This window comes from Corvus hawaiiensis, chromosome Z (genome assembly GCF_020740725.1).
Source record: "Corvus hawaiiensis isolate bCorHaw1 chromosome Z, bCorHaw1.pri.cur, whole genome shotgun sequence".
Lineage (NCBI taxonomy): Eukaryota > Metazoa > Chordata > Aves > Passeriformes > Corvidae > Corvus > Corvus hawaiiensis.
The window spans coordinates 57,620,175-57,639,773 of NC_063255.1; the positions used below are offsets into that span (position 1 = coordinate 57,620,175).

The 19,599-nt window shown below is 35.1% G+C and overlaps 1 protein-coding gene across 18 annotated transcripts in view; it reads right to left on the reverse strand.

Annotated features, from left to right (window-relative positions):
- The window catches only part of ADGRV1 (adhesion G protein-coupled receptor V1), a 310,923-nt gene extending 292,409 nt beyond the window's left edge, over nucleotides 1–18,514 (reverse strand). For 10 of the 18 annotated variants that reach the window (XR_007201087.1, XR_007201088.1, XM_048292637.1 and 7 more), the window contains exons 1-6: nucleotides 18,365–18,508; nucleotides 6,450–6,634; nucleotides 5,390–5,539; nucleotides 4,220–4,315; nucleotides 3,071–3,175; nucleotides 1,636–1,749 (exon numbers count right to left, since the gene is read on the reverse strand). Coding sequence is in view for 14 of the 18 variants with exons in the window: in XM_048292637.1 (XP_048148594.1) it covers nucleotides 1,636–1,749; nucleotides 3,071–3,175; nucleotides 4,220–4,315; nucleotides 5,390–5,539; nucleotides 6,450–6,634; nucleotides 18,365–18,386 (672 nt within the window). In the remaining 4 variants the exon portion in view is untranslated. Of the gene's footprint in view, nucleotides 1–1,635; nucleotides 1,750–3,070; nucleotides 3,176–3,488; nucleotides 3,493–4,219; nucleotides 4,316–5,389; nucleotides 5,540–6,449; nucleotides 6,635–18,364 lie in introns of those variants that run through there. The other 8 variants (XR_007201086.1, XM_048292630.1, XM_048292635.1 and 5 more) reach the window with 4 other exon arrangements.
- Between the last annotated feature and the right edge of the window lie 1,085 nt (nucleotides 18,515–19,599).

The following is a 19,599-nucleotide window of genomic DNA, read 5'->3' on the forward strand; positions in this document are numbered from 1 at the left end:
ACATATAAATAAAAAGTAAGTATTTATTTGTGATCTTTGCATCTTACTGTAGACTACTGGAAACCAGTAGTACTTGCTTCTGAGAGAAATTCCAGGACAAAAGTACAATTTCTGAAAATCCTGCTGTCCAATATTTCTTTCTCTTTCACATTCATTTGTTTACTGGACACCCTCAGATCCTTTTCTAGGGCTAGAAGAGTGGGCATGATAGCTTATGCCAATTCAGTTCCTTTGGCTTGTGGCACTGAAACTTGCATAATGCTGTTGACTGATACCAGGGTTTGTTGTCAGTGTGAGATCTAGAAGATCTCAGCCACCTCCCTCCTATACTGAAGTGCAACATGGTTGGTCTGCGGCATTACAAAAAATGCTAACTTGTGTTTTATTTAGTTGACTAACTAATATTCCATCTGGCATCATTTAAAAATATACATTTAAGAGAGTCAAAATGTATCCGCAATTTTAGCTGTAGTTTACATCTTAACATCTCATATAAATGGGACATTTTGGAATTCTTAATGGCATCATGATTGACCAATGAGAAGTCCAGTCAGACTTCAAAGACAATAATATAAAAGATTTTCAGTGCTGACTTGCCTCTTTCATTTTCTGTTACAATGTTTCCATTATTTCTCGCTAAAAAAGGAAATGTACACAATAAAATTACTATAAATGTAATACTGTAGAGATCAGATCTACAATCCCCTAATTTCTGAACAAAAAAGGCTTTGAAATTCAGAACAATAGCTGTTCCACAGTTTTTCTTAACTTCAGATCCTAACAGCTCAAATTAAATTCCGAGAGTAACACTGAATGCTTCTGCATTCCATCATCATTATCAGTAAAGGATGTTTACACAAAATTGACCTGTGGAAGCCCGTGGAAGACTTTCAGTGAGTGGACCACCACAGCTATATAGATCAAACTTCAAGTGAAAGAGCATCAAGAGCACCTCTCAGAGGAAAAATAATTCACATCCTTCCCACAAACCTAATGAATTCTTTTTGTGTATAAGTTACAGAAATAATATAGCTAATCTGAAAGAGATATTTCCACACAGCAGTTTGGCACAGTCTCTTAATACAAGTATCAGTATAAACGTGGGAGACTATTTTTCATAATTAACACAAATATGCAAAAGAATTGCTTTAAAGTTTCCCACTTCTGGCACAGACACTTTTTTTCCCTACATAATTTTTTTAGTGAATTTCTTCAAGTTGTTCTGTATCATGTTCACACAGCAAAGTTAAATATAGAAAGGTCAGTCTAATAAGTGAACCTGTACCTAGTTAAGGAACATCATCCTTGACAATACAACAACCTCAGTATTCCATCTGAATAAAAATATAATGCTTTCTTGATTATTTATACTGTAACTGTATAGCACCTCACAGATCTACTCAGAGCAGTCTGGGTATGTTCAGAAACTGAAAATATTATTTGATTAGAAATACTGAGGCAGCATTACAAAGATAAAATGATAGCCCACAGAGACAAAACTGAGCTTTATGAAGCAGAAGCACTTGTAGCCCTGTTTAAACCAATAATTTTTGTAACATAATATACAAAGTCCCTCCAGAACAGCAAGCAGTTAATCTATATATCCAAGCCAAAAACAAAGTAGCTTGTTTTTACCTGATCATCAAGCACTGTTAAATTATAAATCAACACTGATCTCCCAGGGGTAAATGTAATATTTCCTCTGGCTGGACTTAAGTCTTCTTCAGCTGAGTTTGGTCCATCTTCTATCTGCAAATGAGTGATTTTTTTGATAAGAAATATACAGAGAAGGTGTAAAAATCTAGTACAATGGCCAATATACAGTGTGTGAAATGCATAACAAATTACTATTTATTCAGTCACCTCCTGATCATATGCACACACATCCAGTTGTGAAAATTGACTCTTTTTTGGCAGATGGAGTAAATCAGGGTAGGCACTCTGAAGAAATTATGTATCCCCAGAGAAAGGGGAAGAAAACTACTTCCATACAGGCCTTTGAGAACATCTATTGATGCATAACGGGTTCTTTTAAATAACAGAAAGGGTAGTCTTTCTTTTTAAATTTAATTAGCATTTCCTAATCACTTCCTAGACAAAATAATAGCAGTTACTGGTTTGGTGACCTTTGTGTCTTGACTTGTGATACTAAGGAAATTACAGTTAATACTAAAACCTAAAAAAATAGTAAGACCCCTAGAGGCAATATGTTAGAGTTTTGGTTTAGAAAATCTTGTAAATTTTTTTCAACATATGTACATAAACTACATTCTGAGATGAATCTGATGAACTGTGCAGATAACAAAATTTACTGGATTTTAAAACAAACATCTGCAATAAATAACATAAAGAATCTCATGCTGTACATCATCTATACATTCTGTATTTAGTATGCAATAACATCCAGTACAAAACTTTTCAGATTTTGACACATCTAGATTAAAAATTTGATGACAACTGATAAATGAATTTTGATATAAAAAACAATTACCTGTAATTTTAAAGAATGTAATAGAATCAGAACAAGACAAGGAAAAAATCCCCCCTCTCACAACAAAGGCAATACGTATATCCCATTCAAATTAAGTATGTGAATAATGGCCTAAATATTCAAGTAATGATTTCGAAAGGTTGAAATGTCTGGGAATTCAAAATACAATCTTACAGATACAGAATTTCACTAAATATTGAGCTCTACATTTACATATTTGAAGGTGGCACAAGCATTAAAGAGTCAGGTGCTTATAAATTTTGAAGAAATACACAAGAAATTTCTTACATATTCAATAGACATTGTTTGTTAATAATACCAACTAATGCTGCCTCAGATATCTTCCTAAACGACAGAGAATACTAATTTTTTTAATATACCTTCATTTTTCCTTATATTAAGCAGTTAGGTAACTGCAATGTTTTCCATTGAAAGGTAATATATTTCCATTTTATGAAAAAGAATTTAAAATGTAAACATTTAGTCCTTTCACTTTAATAAACACTTTGATAAACTATGATTATGGCCTCACAGTTTCATCTAATAGACAAAGGTATGAAGCCTTTTTGATAAACTCACCTCAAAAGTTACAATGACCATCCCGTAGGTTCCTCTCTCCCTAATTAGAGTGAGAGGCACAAATTCATTTCTGCCCCTAGGCTCATTCACTGTGATTAAGGCAGACTAATAAGGAAGAAAAGGGACAAGCAATAAGGCACAGATCAAATATCACAGCAGAAGCAAGAAACTGTTACCATAGAAATACCAAACTCCCACAGACAACCCAATCCACAAACCAGTCCGCTGATGGCATACATTTCGTAGCAACCAATTAGTTCAGCTAATAAAAAGCTTGGAAAGTTTCAGATTAAAAAAAAATCATAATGTATGTAGAATGGGTTTTCTTGTGGGGTTCTTTTTTGGTTTTTTGTAAATGAGCATAGTTACCATATACTAAGCACTGGCATATGAGCACCTGTTTAAAGTAATTCCTAACCCTGTTAAAAATAGGTTTTCTCCATTAAAAACTCCTTTGTTAGATAACTAGATAATGGACTCCGTCTATCAAACTGTTGAAGCTAAGATATTTCAAAGAATTACAGCACTTCAGGGAGCAGTGTGGTTTAATACAGTGGTGCTAACATTTCTTATATTGGATTTTTTTCAGGGAAGTCTTCTGAAAAGTATACTGCCACAATGCCAGCAATAAAGCACAGCTTCTTGTTCTACTAACACAAACTTTGTATTATTGCAAATATCCTCCATACTACTAGAGTCACAACATTGTCTTATCCCCAGAAGGTATTATATTATGATGCTGCTCTCACAGCTTGCTCACCTGAGAAAAATGTGTATATTCTTAAAATTTCCAAGCTGTGTCTTTAACTTTTCTATGGTATTAGTCCTCACTTCCTCCATACGATATTGAGGGGCAGTGGGACTGAACAATATTTAAAAGCTTTACATTTAGATGAGCAACACAGATATTCATCCAAGTTTGAGGATCTCAGGCAACATCTCAACACCTAAAAGCCTATAGAAATATTAAAGCTGAATATATGTATGAATTACATACATATGTACGAATTATCTCTAGAGATGTTTTTCAGAGATGTAACTCAGCATCTGTTTTCAAAGGACTTGGGTGAATAACTAACCAGCATCTTTGACAATTTCAACTCTATGTTTTCTAAAATGTTCTAAAATATACCATATAAAAAGTCGTACCATGTTAAAAGAAATTATTCCAAAGGCATTGTCATTTGATAAGATTGTTACAGTGACAGATTTGGGTGAGCCAAGCTTTATCCTTGCAGATGGTTTCTAAAATTAAAACCAAAATAAGGTATTAAGTATGGTGATGAAAAAAAACAGGCATTTTGATTTTACTGTCTTTTAAGAGTTAATATTAGCTTACAAAAAATGTTGTCTTTTTATTATATATCACAATGAAAATTGTTTAAAGCAATAGAATGCACTAAAATAATTCTTAATTACTGTGGAAATACACTCTACACAGTCAACAATAAATTTCTTGAAACAAATTTTGCAAATGATTAACAATGGTTTAACAATTATTAACAGCATATCAATAGGAAACCATATATGAAGCATTTAACAATGACAGGAATTCCAAAGTTGTTCTTTTTTCCCTAACATTTGTATAAAACTGAAACTTTGAAGCTATTATAGTGGGATACCAGCTAAAGGATATACTGGGATAACAGCTTTAAGAAGCAGATATTTATAGCACTGTAAAATTGAGATACCTTTACAAATCAAAGTAAGAAGGAAGGGAAAATATGCATTTTTATATTCATTGCAAACATTCCCATAGATGTGTAATAATTGCCAATGAAATAGAAAATTTATCTTTACAAAACTGACATCTTACTTAGCCATGAACTGTTAGCTAAAAAAACGTGAATGCGAACCTCTCTCATGCAGCATGAGACAGAACAATATGAAGAAATTTATTTGTAAGTACTTATAAAATTGTTTGGGTTTAGATAAGCCACATTTAAGCTCTGCTTCTGGAGGACTGAAAGTCATCCTCTTTTTCTGCTGCTTCCACCCTCTCCTCCAGGCAGGAAAACAGGAAAGGCTGAGTCTTCACAATCTAAATCTTCTGGGCTCTAGTACACCTTCAAACGTCCACAGCTGAATGCAGTGCCTGCTGAAGTGTCAGGCACAGCAACATGACACAGAGACATCCACAGAAATGCAAACTTTCTGAAGGGCAATAAGCACCATCCTGCTCAGACTCCAGATTTTAGTTCTTACCTATTACTGCTCATGAGCAGTAAGACTACTCTGAAACCTATTAAATATCATTTGTCTATATTAGATTACCCAGTGTTTTCTGTGGAATAGATAAACTGAAAAATTGAGACTTACCAGTAGTGTCAAGTGAAATGTGAATGTCTCATCAGCCTCTGGAAGATCATCATCACAGACAGATATATATACTGTTCGGTTTGTTTCCGTATCAGGTATAAATGCAGCTGCATATGTGTCAAAAAAGTCTCCTGTATTTTCTCCATAAATCTGCAATAAACACACAACAAAATGTCACCTCCTTCTTCTCTAAATATCTTCTATATTATCATTCTAGACTCATTCAAATCTCTTTTCTGAACATAAGTCTTCCCACAATTTCCCCTGCTGTCATACAGTTAATTTCTGGACAGAAGGTACATGGATAAAAACCCATTTTATTCATGCTGAGTAAACAGGTGAAAAAAAACCCAATAAAACAACAGAACACTTTATTCAGAACCATTTACGACTTCCTTCCCTGCAATTGGGTATGTTTTGCATAATGCACCATATGAAAAGTTTTTGTATTGAAAAAGCTATGCCTGTACAGGAAGCACTGATCACCTCATAACACTCTACATGAATTAAACTTACCTTAGGATGTAACTGCCTTCTGCCTTCCATTCTAAGCACTGGAAGGAGCCTAGGCATTCAACCTAGATTAACAATTTGATCACCAAAGTTGGCAAGATTAAGTGTTCCATGAAAAACTTCCCTCCTTTCATCTCAGTGAATTTTTTCAAGAATAAAATTCCCCTGATTCTACTGTAAGTGAGGTGGTTAGAGGAGAGACTAGAAAGGCAGTCATGTCAAAATAGCAAAGGGTCTAGACTAAGTTTACAGTTGGGCACTGAGACTAAATGGAGAGAAGCCACTGAACCAGCATAGCTGCCACACCTGAATCATCCTTCTTAGAAGCTAAAGGCTTGAAATAACCATTGTGAAAAAGACTATTCTTCCTTTCAGAACAGTGAAATTACAAGTTCAGAGAAGAGGAAACAGGTTTCTTTGTGGCTCTCACTTGTCTGTCTTATCAGTTATACTCACAACTTTCCATGTATCTGAGCCCACACTTCCCAAAAAGCCCTTCAGAAAGTTATCCACAGTTACTGAGAATATCACTGCCATGGTTTCTTACCGACACAACTGCTGTGATGTTAGCAGGCTTCCCTGTCCTTTCAATCACAAGACGTATAACAGTTGTACTTGTTTCATTGACTACAAATTCTGTTTGTCCACTGAACTTCACTTCTGTTTCTCCAGATGTGAAATGAATGAATAATGCTAAAAGCAAATAAACTAATAAAGAAGCAGAGGGCATCCCTATAGAAAAAAAATATTAAAAATAAATTGTGAATCTAAAATACACAAAGCATTCATGGTTGACCTTACCATTCCAGTTGACCCCTCTCAACTCTTTAAATACCGTGATCATCTTGTGAGTTTAAGAAATGCGATTAAAACATGCATAGGTCTCCACTACAATCAAATCATATGATGTAATTGTCATGAGTATCTAATTCTATTTTCATAATTTTAATTTAGTGATTTTCTAGACAGTATTTATTGACTTCTTCAAGTGGAGGAATAAAGAACTTCTTTTAAGAAAAAACCCGATGAAATTACCACAACTTTTTTTCATTTTCAATCAACAAAAAATTGGCTTCAAGGTTGACAGTTCTATTTCCATTTTCTTTGCTCTCTAAACTTTATTTAAAAATACACAAAAAATTACAGGAAGGCTGAAGGATTGGATACCTGCAGTCATCACACAGATCATTTTCTGACATCTTATTCACCATTAAATACTCTTACACATTTGCATATTCACTTGAGTCTTTTCTTATCCCATAATGCTTTCACGTGTTCCTGTCCCTGACAACCACTGTGATATTTTTAAATGCCACTGCAGTCTTTGTACAGCCAGGCTTCTACTTCTATTTCTTTCTGCAAAATGTCTAGTATTTTCTATTAAGATATACAAACTTAAAACTAAGGTGGTTCATTTCTCTTACATTGGAGTCCAGTTTTGTGATGTAAAATATGATTTTAAGTCCCAGTGAAGTCATCAGGTGTTGATACTGTGAAAGATGCACTTTTAAAAGAGTCTGACACAACAAATTTCAAATGGTTGCATTTTTCTGCAGAGGCTTACATTGTACACTGCAGACCAGAAATGAGAACATGGATGCTGGATAGGGCAAATTGCTGACAAAAGGAACTTAGCCGTCTTGGAAAAAGCCAAGAGAACAAAGTTGTGCTCTAAACACCAAAATGCATTACAACATCATGTAATTGAGTTAGCTCCCTCACCAAGCTTCTTTTAATCTGTGGTCGTTATTTTATACTATTACTTTTTAAAATTTTTGTACAAGATACAAGCAGAATTTGTGTAATTAAATATATAAATAAAATGTCACTTTGCTTAAAATAATTCTTCCAAGTGTTACAATTACTGGACAAATCTGGTCAATCACAGTTGTATAAATTGTACAGAACATACTACATTAATATTTGTATATTAATAACATTTAAAATCAGACATGTTTGCAAAGCACTTGCTCTAATTTTTTATGAGCGGCAGTTACTAATATTTAGTCATAAATTATCAGCAAAACAGTAAATGTCATGAGTACACTGAAACACATCTTTGTGCGTCAAATTTGAATCAGAACTGAGGTCTAACACATACTCTGAATGTTTTATGTTTGCAGTCAGGTAGTTTTAATCCCGGACTGAACAGAGAATAATAGTTTCAGGAGACCACTAAAACTAACAGAACTTCAGAAAGACTTCAAGTCTTTGATTCATCTTTCAACAAATTCTGGGCAAGGATAAATTTTATGTTGTGAGAACTCGAAAGAAACTGCTTTCAGGCTAGCTAAAGAACAAAAAGATCCACAGACATGGCATATTAACAAAGTATAACTTGGAAATACAGTCAAGAAAAACTATCAATGTTTTTCGGAATACCCACAAGCAAAGACTGGTGGGTTGACAAAGTAAGTTGATTTTAACTGCCTGTAACAATAAATTCACCTAAATCTGTTGAACATCACAGAGGGAACAGCCGAACAAAAAAAGTAAGTGCAAAAAATCAGGAATAACTATTTTCTCTATTCCTTTCACCACCCACTTGAACAGTGTCTTATTATTTCTGAAAAAAAAATGTCACACAGTAAAATAATTTTGCTGCATAGCTTCACACTACTCTAAACTTTTATTACCAGGAACACAGTCCTTCAAGATATCCATGGGTCTTATTGGGAATTCAGTGTGTAACAGTCTGACAGAAACAATGCTTTATTCTCACATATCTATCCATTCAGTAATTCTAGTGCAGCAAAATCTTACAGTGGGAAGCAAAGATAAAATATATATACATAAATCCCCTGGGATTTAAAATTATCAAATGTAATAATTTGCAAGGTATTTTTTCTGGTTTTATGTGGAACTGCTCTAAAAAAAAAAAAAAACAAACAAAAAAAATCTCCAAGCTGGAAAGAGAAGAGTTGTCTAACCTTTGTAAACTCTCAGACAATTACACTGTCTGCAGATGCAGGCATAATCCATACTAAACTGAGGAATTTGTTGACCTTTTAGCTTCAGGTGTTACCTTGTCATAGACTTCACCAGTACCTTCCCACAGTACATGCTTCTAGTAAATAATACTGAAAACATGATCCTTGAGGGCAAGATTAAGAAGTTTAGAATTACTTGAATTCTATTACTTCTACTAGAGAGCATTCTAAAACTATAGGATTACTCCTGCGGAACAAGAGAAGTTTCACAATCATACCATCAATTATTCAGTTGGTGCGTATCCTTCCTTGTTATGTTATTTGTACTAAGATTTACTTCGCACAGTCTGCCAGAAGTAGTTTTTACTCTATTTATATAAACGAAACTCTGAAAATCGTGATTACTTTTTTAAATTGATGCGATGTAATAAAAATAACATGCATCTAGACGTAGAGAATGCAGAAAAAAATTATTCAAATAGCTGAAAACATATTACAGGTCCCAGTATTTTACTTTATTAAAAATGAACTCACTTTGTACACTAAATTCCTCTGTAAATTTATATGGGAACATGTGGATACAAAAATGCTGTTAGCAAGAAATTTTCCTGCTTCTTTATAAGCCCGTGAGATACTTTTCTCTCTCACGAAGTTAGTAGCAGAGTTCTATAAACTATGATCACCTGAGACCTTGCAAAGCCTTGTTTATGGTACAGTAGAAAAATATTTTGACAATGGATGTTTTAGGATTTTAGCCAATCACCCCAGGGGGTGGCTGATCCTTTGATCAATTAGACTATGAAGAAAAAAGTCTATAAAAGAGTTTGTAAAATAATTCAATCAATCAATCAATCTTGCTGCACAATTCCTGCCTGCTGGATCTCTCTCCTCCTCCCTATGGCTGCGGGATACAGTAATAGGAACACAATTTGTTCTTTATTAAATATATTGCATGAAGTTCAGTAGAAGCTTTTGCAAGATCAGGGATTATATGGGGACCCTTCCTTACTTCCCTCACCTCATTAAAACACTGGTGACTAATTTGTAACTTGTTTTTTAAATTAAGCTGAAACTCTAGTCCTTGATCACTGATAAATTTTGGTAAACCATACATTTGGTGATCAAACACTCCCCTCTGTTTCAGCTAAATATTATTGAGTTAATTTCTCTCCATCCAGGATATTGAGATAGTCTAGTTAGCTTAATGTACGAAAGTCAGTAAAATGTTTTTATAACAACAACAAGCAATAGAGTATCACATATCTTTAGAGAATGTTCAAATCAATGGATTAACTATTCTGTTACCATGTTCTGACTCGAGCCATTTCAAATAATCATTTGTAGTATCAGTGGTAGTTTGAAACAATGCTATGTACTGAGGCCTAGATGATGTTTCTAAGTGGTTTATAATAAAGGTTTCTGGATTAAAGGATTTTAAAAGTATAAAGTCCCATTCCTCAACCCTATAGTTTTAAAAAGTAAAGTCATGATCACTAACTCACATTTTCTTTCAGCATATATCTTATGGCACTTTTTGAAGCCCATTTGTATTTTCCACTAAAATACAGAATACTAGTGTGGAATCTAACAAATCATACACTGATTCCACACAGTAATTTCCACAGTAATGTCACCATTTATATAAGGAATACCATTTCACCCTGTTGTCCAGTTGGAGCCAAGGTAGGCTTATGAAACTGGTGAATCACCAGGAGTAGCTTGCTGTTCCCAGTAATTTTCTGGAACAAATTTCAGATGAAGACTTTAAGGTTTATAAAGAATGAATGGTCTTTTCTGCAGATTTTTACACTGGCTTCTGTGCTTAAGTTAAACCCTTAAGAATGAAAAGATCTCCTGGCTGTTTACTTTGAAGTATGAGGGAATCTATAGCCTAATGAAACATAGAGAGATCAAGAAGGGAAATGAAGACTGCTCCAGATTAAAAATCTGAAATGAAATAAGCATAAAATGCCAGATAGGAAGTGGAAAGTGGCAAAAGAAAGAGGGTTCACTAACAAAGAAGCAGATGGAACAAGTGATTACGTATCCTCTACCTCAGAGTTGTCACTGCTGTTTACAGGAGAAGCAACAAGCTGAAGCAGCACCGTTCCTACCCAGCGGCCACAACTTGGTTACCACTGCCCATCATCACACAACTCACTGTGTATTTGTAAAGCCCACAGACACAGAGGAGCAAGAGTAAGTGCACTTTTCACTCACTGTCCTTGTCTACTCCCTGTGATTACAAATACCCAGCCAAGTCGAACATTAAAAAACTGGCATGCCTATTACTTTGCATTGAGTACAGTATTACAGCTATCAGTGGTTGCCAGAGAGAAATCTATTCACAGCAGAGATGTCAGCACCCAGCAGCATCTTTGGCTGAATACAATGGGAGACAGATACATGTGCTCTTTCATATGTAAAGAGGTGATTCTCTGTAGTACACAGGAACAGCACTGAGCAAGAAGTTTCACAAGGCCATTGCCATTGCTGCACCTGTTGTAGAAACATATTAAAACCATGCATATTTTCAGTATTTTTATTTTAGGCGTTCTCAGAATCTCTTGACATTGACAACAATATTGGAGAACAACGTTGGAAAGCAGCAGGGATTAAAATAAATTTGATTTACTAAAATTCTCCTTTCTATGTTGTCAAGGTTCCAAATTAAAAGAGAAAGATTTTATTTCAGACTAGGTTTTGCCTAGCCTCAAAGTTCCCACAGTTCACACATATGAAAAGGAGGACACAACAAAACTTGGCATATGGAAAGCAGGCATTACCCAAGCCTGCTCTGCTGGTTGTTGTTCCTTCTTTGCTTCGGGCTTTTTGTTTAGATGTGGAATAAGTAAGTCTCTCACTCTAATACAGACTGAAGAAGAGAGTTTTCCAAAAGTACCATTTCAAAACAATATCTGCTTATATCCCTTTTTTGCCTTCAACCTACTTCAAGGTGAATAAACAGTGAGATTATACTGCCTTTGTCTGCATCCCTGGACTATGCTAATAGTTGCAGAGTCTATCTCACCAGTTTTCATGAGCATTCTTCAGTGTTACTGAATGTCTTTGCTTCCTGTTCTTCTACGTTTTCCTGTCTTTCTCTATTACAAAGACATGTCAGATACCTGACATTGCCCTTCTTATTACTAACATTGGAAATCCCTTGGTCAGCTTTCACTATCTTGAAGTTTTTGGTCTCAGTTGCCTACTTCCCTAGTCACTACTGCTGTCTTGATAGAACAGTACCGCAGCACATCAGGTGCTAAAAAGATTTATCTGCATTTAACATTGATGACAGTGACATCAGTCAATTATTCCCCTGACCACTTCCTTTCTAACAGTTGCACCTTTTTTTTTTTTTTAATCTTGTTCTGTATTACCATATGTATTACTGGGAAAGGTGAATTTAATGAAACCTGAACAACTTCATATAATTCTTGCTCATTCAATTATCCCCTCTTGGAAAAGGCGTGCACTCTTCAAAATAGACATCTTATCCTAAGGAAGAAAATACACTTAACTTGCCTGCCATTATATTTATATTTACTAGTCAGAAAGGTACATCTATCATCACAGCCAGGAACCAATACATAAAGCAGTAAATCTGCAAGCTGAGGCCAAGACAAAGGCATAAGGAGGAATCCAAATCATCTCACCCTGTTATTAGAGGTCACTCAGAGTTAAAAAGCGTAAGAAGTCCAGACTACCCCTTGCAAGTTTTCCAGCAATTTCTTTTTTATTTTCTCAGAAGAACTTGAGTGGATCTAAACTGTATTATTAATTTTTAAGTTCTAAAACATGTAATCATCACTGGTGAACCAAATGTTATCTCTTATGCCAGGGAATGCTAGAGATTTCCTGAGGTAACCACTTGCTACAATTCTGAGCCGAGAATAACGGGCAAAACTCTCAAGCAGTGTTGTATCCAGTACTTCCAGCAGCAAGCAGAAGGTCTTCTACAAAAATCTGCAGTTATCTTATAATTTTCAAGTCAAACAGAGAACCAGGAAATAATTTTGACTAGCTGTAAAATCTGGATTATTTTTACCCACAGTACCTCCAATGTAACAACTTGGAGCTAATTAAGGTTACTTTAAATTTAGAACAGAGATCAGAGTCTGATGTAAATAAAATTTGGCAGAAATCTGCTACTTAACAATGTTGAGAAATACATTAGTAAGGATCTGAGTTTGCTTTATGTTCAAGCACACTGACTTCACCTGCAGAGCTTTCAATTTATCTCACACAACTGACAAGAATCTATTCATATATAGGTCTGACTACATACTGTTAAAAGCAAGACAGTATTTATGAACAGTTCTACTTACAGTATAAATTTAAGCAAAAGGTAAAGATATAGTTTTCAGCTCCACACTGGAAATAATTTTCCACCCATGTAGTTGTAATGAAAACAGTATAACATCTTTCACTGACAGAAATCAATTTGCAGGGTACTCCAGAACCAGAGCTAGATTTTTACCTAGGTATTTTGCACCAAGTAACTGTAACTTCAGACACTGTAAGCATTTATACCCTCTCTCAAGCTGGTTTTTGCACCAAAAAGAAAGGAGATTAAAAAAACAACAATAAACCAAAAACCAACAACCAAACTGAATCAAAACCAAGTGACTGACCCACTAAGATGCCTAACACTCCCAGCTCATACTTGTAGAAGTAACTTCATGATTGAGCATGCCACAGGATCAGGCTCTTAACACATAAGGAACCAGAAATACAGCTGATGAAGGTCTGCAGGCTTCACTGCAAATCAGCCATTTATTATACTTAAGTACAATCTGAACTTCCACAACAATTTCCATTTGTACTCAATTTTGGAGGTTTTTTGCATGTCCTCAACACTCTTACTTAACATATGTTGAGAACATATGTCGGGAGCCGAGGACAAAACTATCACAGTTTCAAATACCTAGTACCTGCTGTAAATCAATTTCCATGGCCTGAATAAACAGTATATACCAGAAAAAGAAATCATGGTTTTCTGCAGTACAGTGGTAATTTTTTTCACTTAAAACTAAAGTCATCCTAAATCAGTGCTTTACACGTAATGTTATTGCAAGAAAAAACCCCAAAACTTTAGGGTACAGAACAGCAAAATTAGAGCCTCATGGCAAGGATTAGATGGCATTGTTTCAGGTACACCGACAGAACTGTTGCTATCCACAATGGATTCTTACTATTTAATACACATGTATGAGCCAAACAGAATTTTTAACGTGTTGCCTAATTATCACAGTAATTGAATCAGTGAGATTTTCTTGAGTTCAAAAAAGGGTATTACTAAATACAAGAATTTAAGGCATACATAAAACAAGGTTCTTTTCTACATTTTTCATTAGATTGCAACAAATTATATTGACTTAATTAAAGAATCTGTGTGTTGCAGTCCCCCAAAGACTTCTTTCTGTAGAATTAAAAATACATTTGTGTAATTTGTAAAGATGATTAGCATGGGGCCCTCACTCTAATCTATACTGTGGATTAATCTCTTAAATCTGGGCAATCCGTTTTTAGATAAAACGCATGATAAAGTATTTATTTCTCAGAGAAGAGAACTCCTTAAGTAAAATTTGTTTGGAACCAAAGCCTTTTTACACTACCTTTATCATGTATGCTGCTTTGCCTGGCTTTCTAAACCTTTTAACTCACGTCACAATTTAATAATCACTATTTAATAATTATAATTATTCCCCTATTAACTGGATATTTCTTGTTGTTCTTCTAAGGCACCCTGCAGCCCAAGACAAGGAAACCTCTTTGTTTATTAGTTATTTAAGACCAGCAACAATAACTATGCTGGAAAGAAAGGTGCTTTGAGAGGATTACACAAAACTAGTTCTCAACAGCACCAAGCCAAAAGCAGCGAATTACAAACCCAAGTACTTCATTGCATGTAACCAAATTGGCTGGTTGAAATGCTAATTGCCTTTCAGCAAAGCTAAAGGCAGACAAGGGACCCTGAGCTTCAGAGAATGACAAGCATTTTTTACCCCACTTCTGCACCATTGTCTTCCTGAGAATTATTCAAAATCTATTCATAAAGGTAGCCCTTTTCCTAACCTTTAAAAATGTGGGAAATTTCTAAAGCTCTTACCAGTACCTCAGATCTGTTGGCCTGCCAAACCCATAACAGATGGCTGAATTAAGGCCATGTTAAATCCTTAATGAAGCAAAGCTTGAAACAATTCAAAGCAGTAACATATTGGACCAGTCCAGGATAAGTGACTGAGAAGTTTCTTTTGCCATCAGAAAATGAGAATTTTAACTGTATTCAAATTAATGAGTCTATACAAGATACAAGATTAGATAAACAAAAGTATCTCAGTATAGAAAAATATACATTGCTATTACATTCTACAGGAAATTCTGTCCTGATAAAAAAATCCACAAACATAAAAGCTGTGATAAACATGCAAAGCATCTTCTCTGTTGTTTAATTTTCCCAGATAAATTTAGCCTGTCAAATAGGCCTGTTTGAGTAAGTACAGGCATACTTATCTTAACTGCAGCATTGGTTTGGATTTACAAATTATTTCAGTACAAGAAACTACAACTTTAGTTTTATAGGAAATAATCATAAGCCAGTCTATGAAACATTTTTTTCATATTTGAGGTATATTTCAGAATTCACAGTTTGAAAATTCTTTCTGCAAGCTGCCTCAAGTTCTCATATGCAGAGTAAGCTAAATCTTGGAAGTGTTTATTTACACAAAGTATTTCCCAGTGAGATTATTCACTGAAAAAATGACTTAAGCAAATGAGACTTTGCAGACATTTGTGAAATCATTTGTGATTTGGTATTTTTTTTCTGAATAAAATACGTAACAGTGGGTCCACCTGGAGTAAGACAAATGGCCTGTACTATTGTTTCCTCCTGTCAAACTTTTTTTTTTCCTTAAGAAATATTAATGTAGCTCCTATTAGATAGACATAATTCTTGAATTTGTGGAACTATGACAAATGCCTACAACTGACAGCAGTGGCTTTGTAAGATTCAATTTGATGATGGAGATATTATATAGCATCTGACTCTTAATGCACATTGAGAGAAGCATTTAAACAGTATGTATGCTTATTTGTAGAAAGGAAAAGAATTGTTATATTCACCTCTATATACAAAAATTATTATACCTTAATTGGCCAGTCTTGTAGAGCTGAAATGCAAGCACAATTTCTACAAATGAATACAGCTGATCAAGAGGATTACACATGTAAAAATAGTTATATGTGTGATCATATTTTTAGAAGGTCAAGACCTAATAGTCCATAAGCAAATAATTTCAGCATATTCTTTTTATTTATTCTTGCCTACTACATTTTCATATTTCTTAGTGAACAACTAAACTGACCCGATACCAGCAACACCCTGGAAGAGTTTGGGATTATTCAGAAATAAAATTTAGCTAAATTGCATCAGATATCCTATCTCAAATAATAGCAAGAATCATACATACACTTTACTATTCTGATGCTTCCAAAACCACGTTGGACTAAAACACTTCAGATGCAGCTGAGACAATTTTTAAATCACTCTTTCTTCAAAGTGTGATGCAATGGCATACTTTTCCAATTTTTCAATGAAACATTCTAAAATTAAAGTTCTGTTAAGCTTATAGACCACTTTTAAACTGATAAAAAATCCCCTCACTGTTATCATGACACAGTTCTGAACAACTACGGTAGCTGTGTAACAATATCAAAGGTGATTTGTGGGTCATCAATATTTTTCTCTCAAATTGCTACAAATCATTGGTACACAATGAATGAGATCCTCACAGACCTCTGTAGTGATGCTCTTCTTTAGTGTTATACAACTAAAGGAATATGCTTTCACAGCTTTTCCAACAGTTCAATTTCTGTCATCATATTTACATGCTAATTAAAATATTCATGTAAGCATTTGTAGATTTAGGCACTCTATTTTTTTAAATGCAATTCCAAAGCGAATAAAACCGCCTTGAAGATAATAAGCTTAAATAACAAAATTCCATAGGTAGTAGAGATCTTAATACATGCTATGATTTAGACCCAATTCTGAAAATTTCTTTTAAATAAGGCTCACAAGAGCTTCTCAGGGAAGAATTGCACAGTAGATTTGAATGCATGAGGATAGATCTCATTCACTAGTACCAACAATTTGAAACACATCCAGCACTATTTTTCAACCTTCAAAATGCTGACAGCACAAATAAACTGCCCAGCACTAGCCTTCACAAAAACAGAGACCATGTTTTCCCATCAATTTTCATGTGTCCAGGACACAGACCACACTTACAAGCTAATAAGCATGTGCTCCCATTATCAGTGTTAATTAATTTGCTCAGATGTAAATTTAGTAAACATCATTGATTTCTTCATCTAAAGCTCTTAAAACACAAAAGCGTATTTGAAAACAGCTGAAGTGCAAAAACTGTGCTTTGGAAATCAATAACAACATAAACCCCAGTAACAACAACAGATTAGAAATAGTATATCCTTGAAATGTGGTAGCTCTTATATTATCAAACATTTGGCCATTTCAATTCTAAGCCTATTATACCACAAATTATTTGATTTCCTCAGGAATCTGGTTCTTTTGGGTCTTTCCACATGGAAACACTGAAATCTGTTTAGTAAGAGAAGCTTGTTTTAGGCTTAAGGGACAGATAAACTAAATATATCACATTCTACCTTCAGTTATTAAACTGCCCTCATGGCTGAGTCCCAAAATGCTGAGTACTTAACTGAAAGACCTCTTCTAGAAAATGTGTGTAAAAAACACCAAAAACCAAAACACTTTTGGCTTCTATATAATGAATAACATTTTTAAAAATCACATGTTATTTCACATCTGCGCTATAAAGCAATTACAGACTCATTAAAAAACAGTGACTGATTTTTGGCAAGCAGTTCCATATACACTTGATCTTAACTTTACCTGGGTTAACAAAAGTGAATTATGCAATGTCTTATATAGAATCAATACATCAAAAGCAAGAAGCAAAAGCAGTATTTCTAAGTGTAATCACTTCCACATCATATTGTAATTACTAATGTTTAAAACTCATTCCTTATTAGATGATTATTTGAAAAATTCATTCTTTCAACTCACTCTCCTTTAAAATACAGTGTACAAGCAGCTCCTCCACTTCTATTTTCACCTAATTACACTGCCAATTAATGTTTTGTTCTTTTTTGAGAGTCAAAAATTGTCAACTTTAGACTGAGCTGCATCCTGATAGCATCCCCTGAGAACAGGATTTTCCATTGGAAAGACTATTGTCTCCACCTGCCCGGCTTTGCAGAGCAGAAAGACGAGCTGCTGGAACAACAGAAACCTTAGCAGACTCTCACCCTCCAGCAGCCCCTCATGGATGAGCGACATACTCAGTTTCTGCTGCTGCTAAACCACGTCCCTGCTGCAACAGGTGCTGCCTGCAGAGCCCTTGGGCTGGACAGGGAACATCTCTGCAGCTGAAACAGGATGCTTCCAAAGCAACTACCGTCTCAGACAGAGGGACAACAAACCTACCTGGACCCTGGGGTATGAACATCCGCGTCTTCTGGACTCTGCCAGCCGCCTGCACACCCTCTGTCACTCACGTATTATGCATTCCCGTCTCCTACTCCTCCCTCCCTCCGTTCTGCGCAGCGTCCATCACTCTCCTCCCTCTCCTGACTGCTGCTGCCTTCCCACTGCTGTGGAGATAAAAAGGGGCGGGATGGTAGAGTACAAAATTTTTTCAAAGCCCAGCAATTACTGCTGCACTGCTGTAGTTAAGACAGAGTCAGCCCCTCCCGCCACCGCCTTGGCAGGTCTTCCACTCAACATATCTTCTGTTTTATTACTGTGCACAGCAAAACTGGCAGGTTTTATTATTGGATGATGACAGATTATGGATTCAAGTTCTCAGTGCCACCCAAACATGCAGCTCGTCTTAATTCACAGCTATTCAGTGCTCTGGATGGAGAAACAATTCTCTGTTAGAGAAACAATTTCCAATCCTAGATGAAGCATTCCAGACTCAGCCATTTCTCTAGCTAATATCAAATTCATATTTAATGGTTGCCACAATTCCAAGGAAATCCTAAGCCACAAGAGAGACACAAAGGTGACACTCAGATTTTGTCAGTGTTGGCCCCCAAACTCACAAATTCTCCCATTTAATAGTAAGTAAGTATTAAAATTTCTTCTTATCCAATAAAGGATAGAAGGCAGAAATAGAGCACAGACGTATTCAGGCAAAACCAAGACAGAATCTAGAACACCCTATGCCTTCTGATGTATTTAGCCTGGTCACTACATCAATTTGTATTGAATTATGATGATTTGGGAATAATGTAAATAAATATGAAAAGGCAAAGAAGATGCTAGAGAATGATGAAAGATTAGAAAAATGACTTAGTAAAAGGCACACAGACCTCAAGAAGCATTTTGCTTATAAAGATGATGTTTTAAAGTAGAAGCATTCCAAGTAACAAGCCATCCAGCATAGTGTAAAATCATAGCAGGACAGGATGAACTACCTCTAATAGGTAGTTATTTCCCTCCTCTGACAAAAGAGGAAGTCCAAATAGTTATCTCAGAGTACTACCTAGCTTCGTTGGATAAGAAGAATCTCTCTATTTACTCGGTATATACCTATAGATAAAATTAATGTTGATAAATAAACATTTGCAGTATAATTGATAAAGGCATAGACAATCTAATATGCAGATGGAAAAGTAGACATTAATAATTAGAACAAACTCCCATTCTTAAGGCTG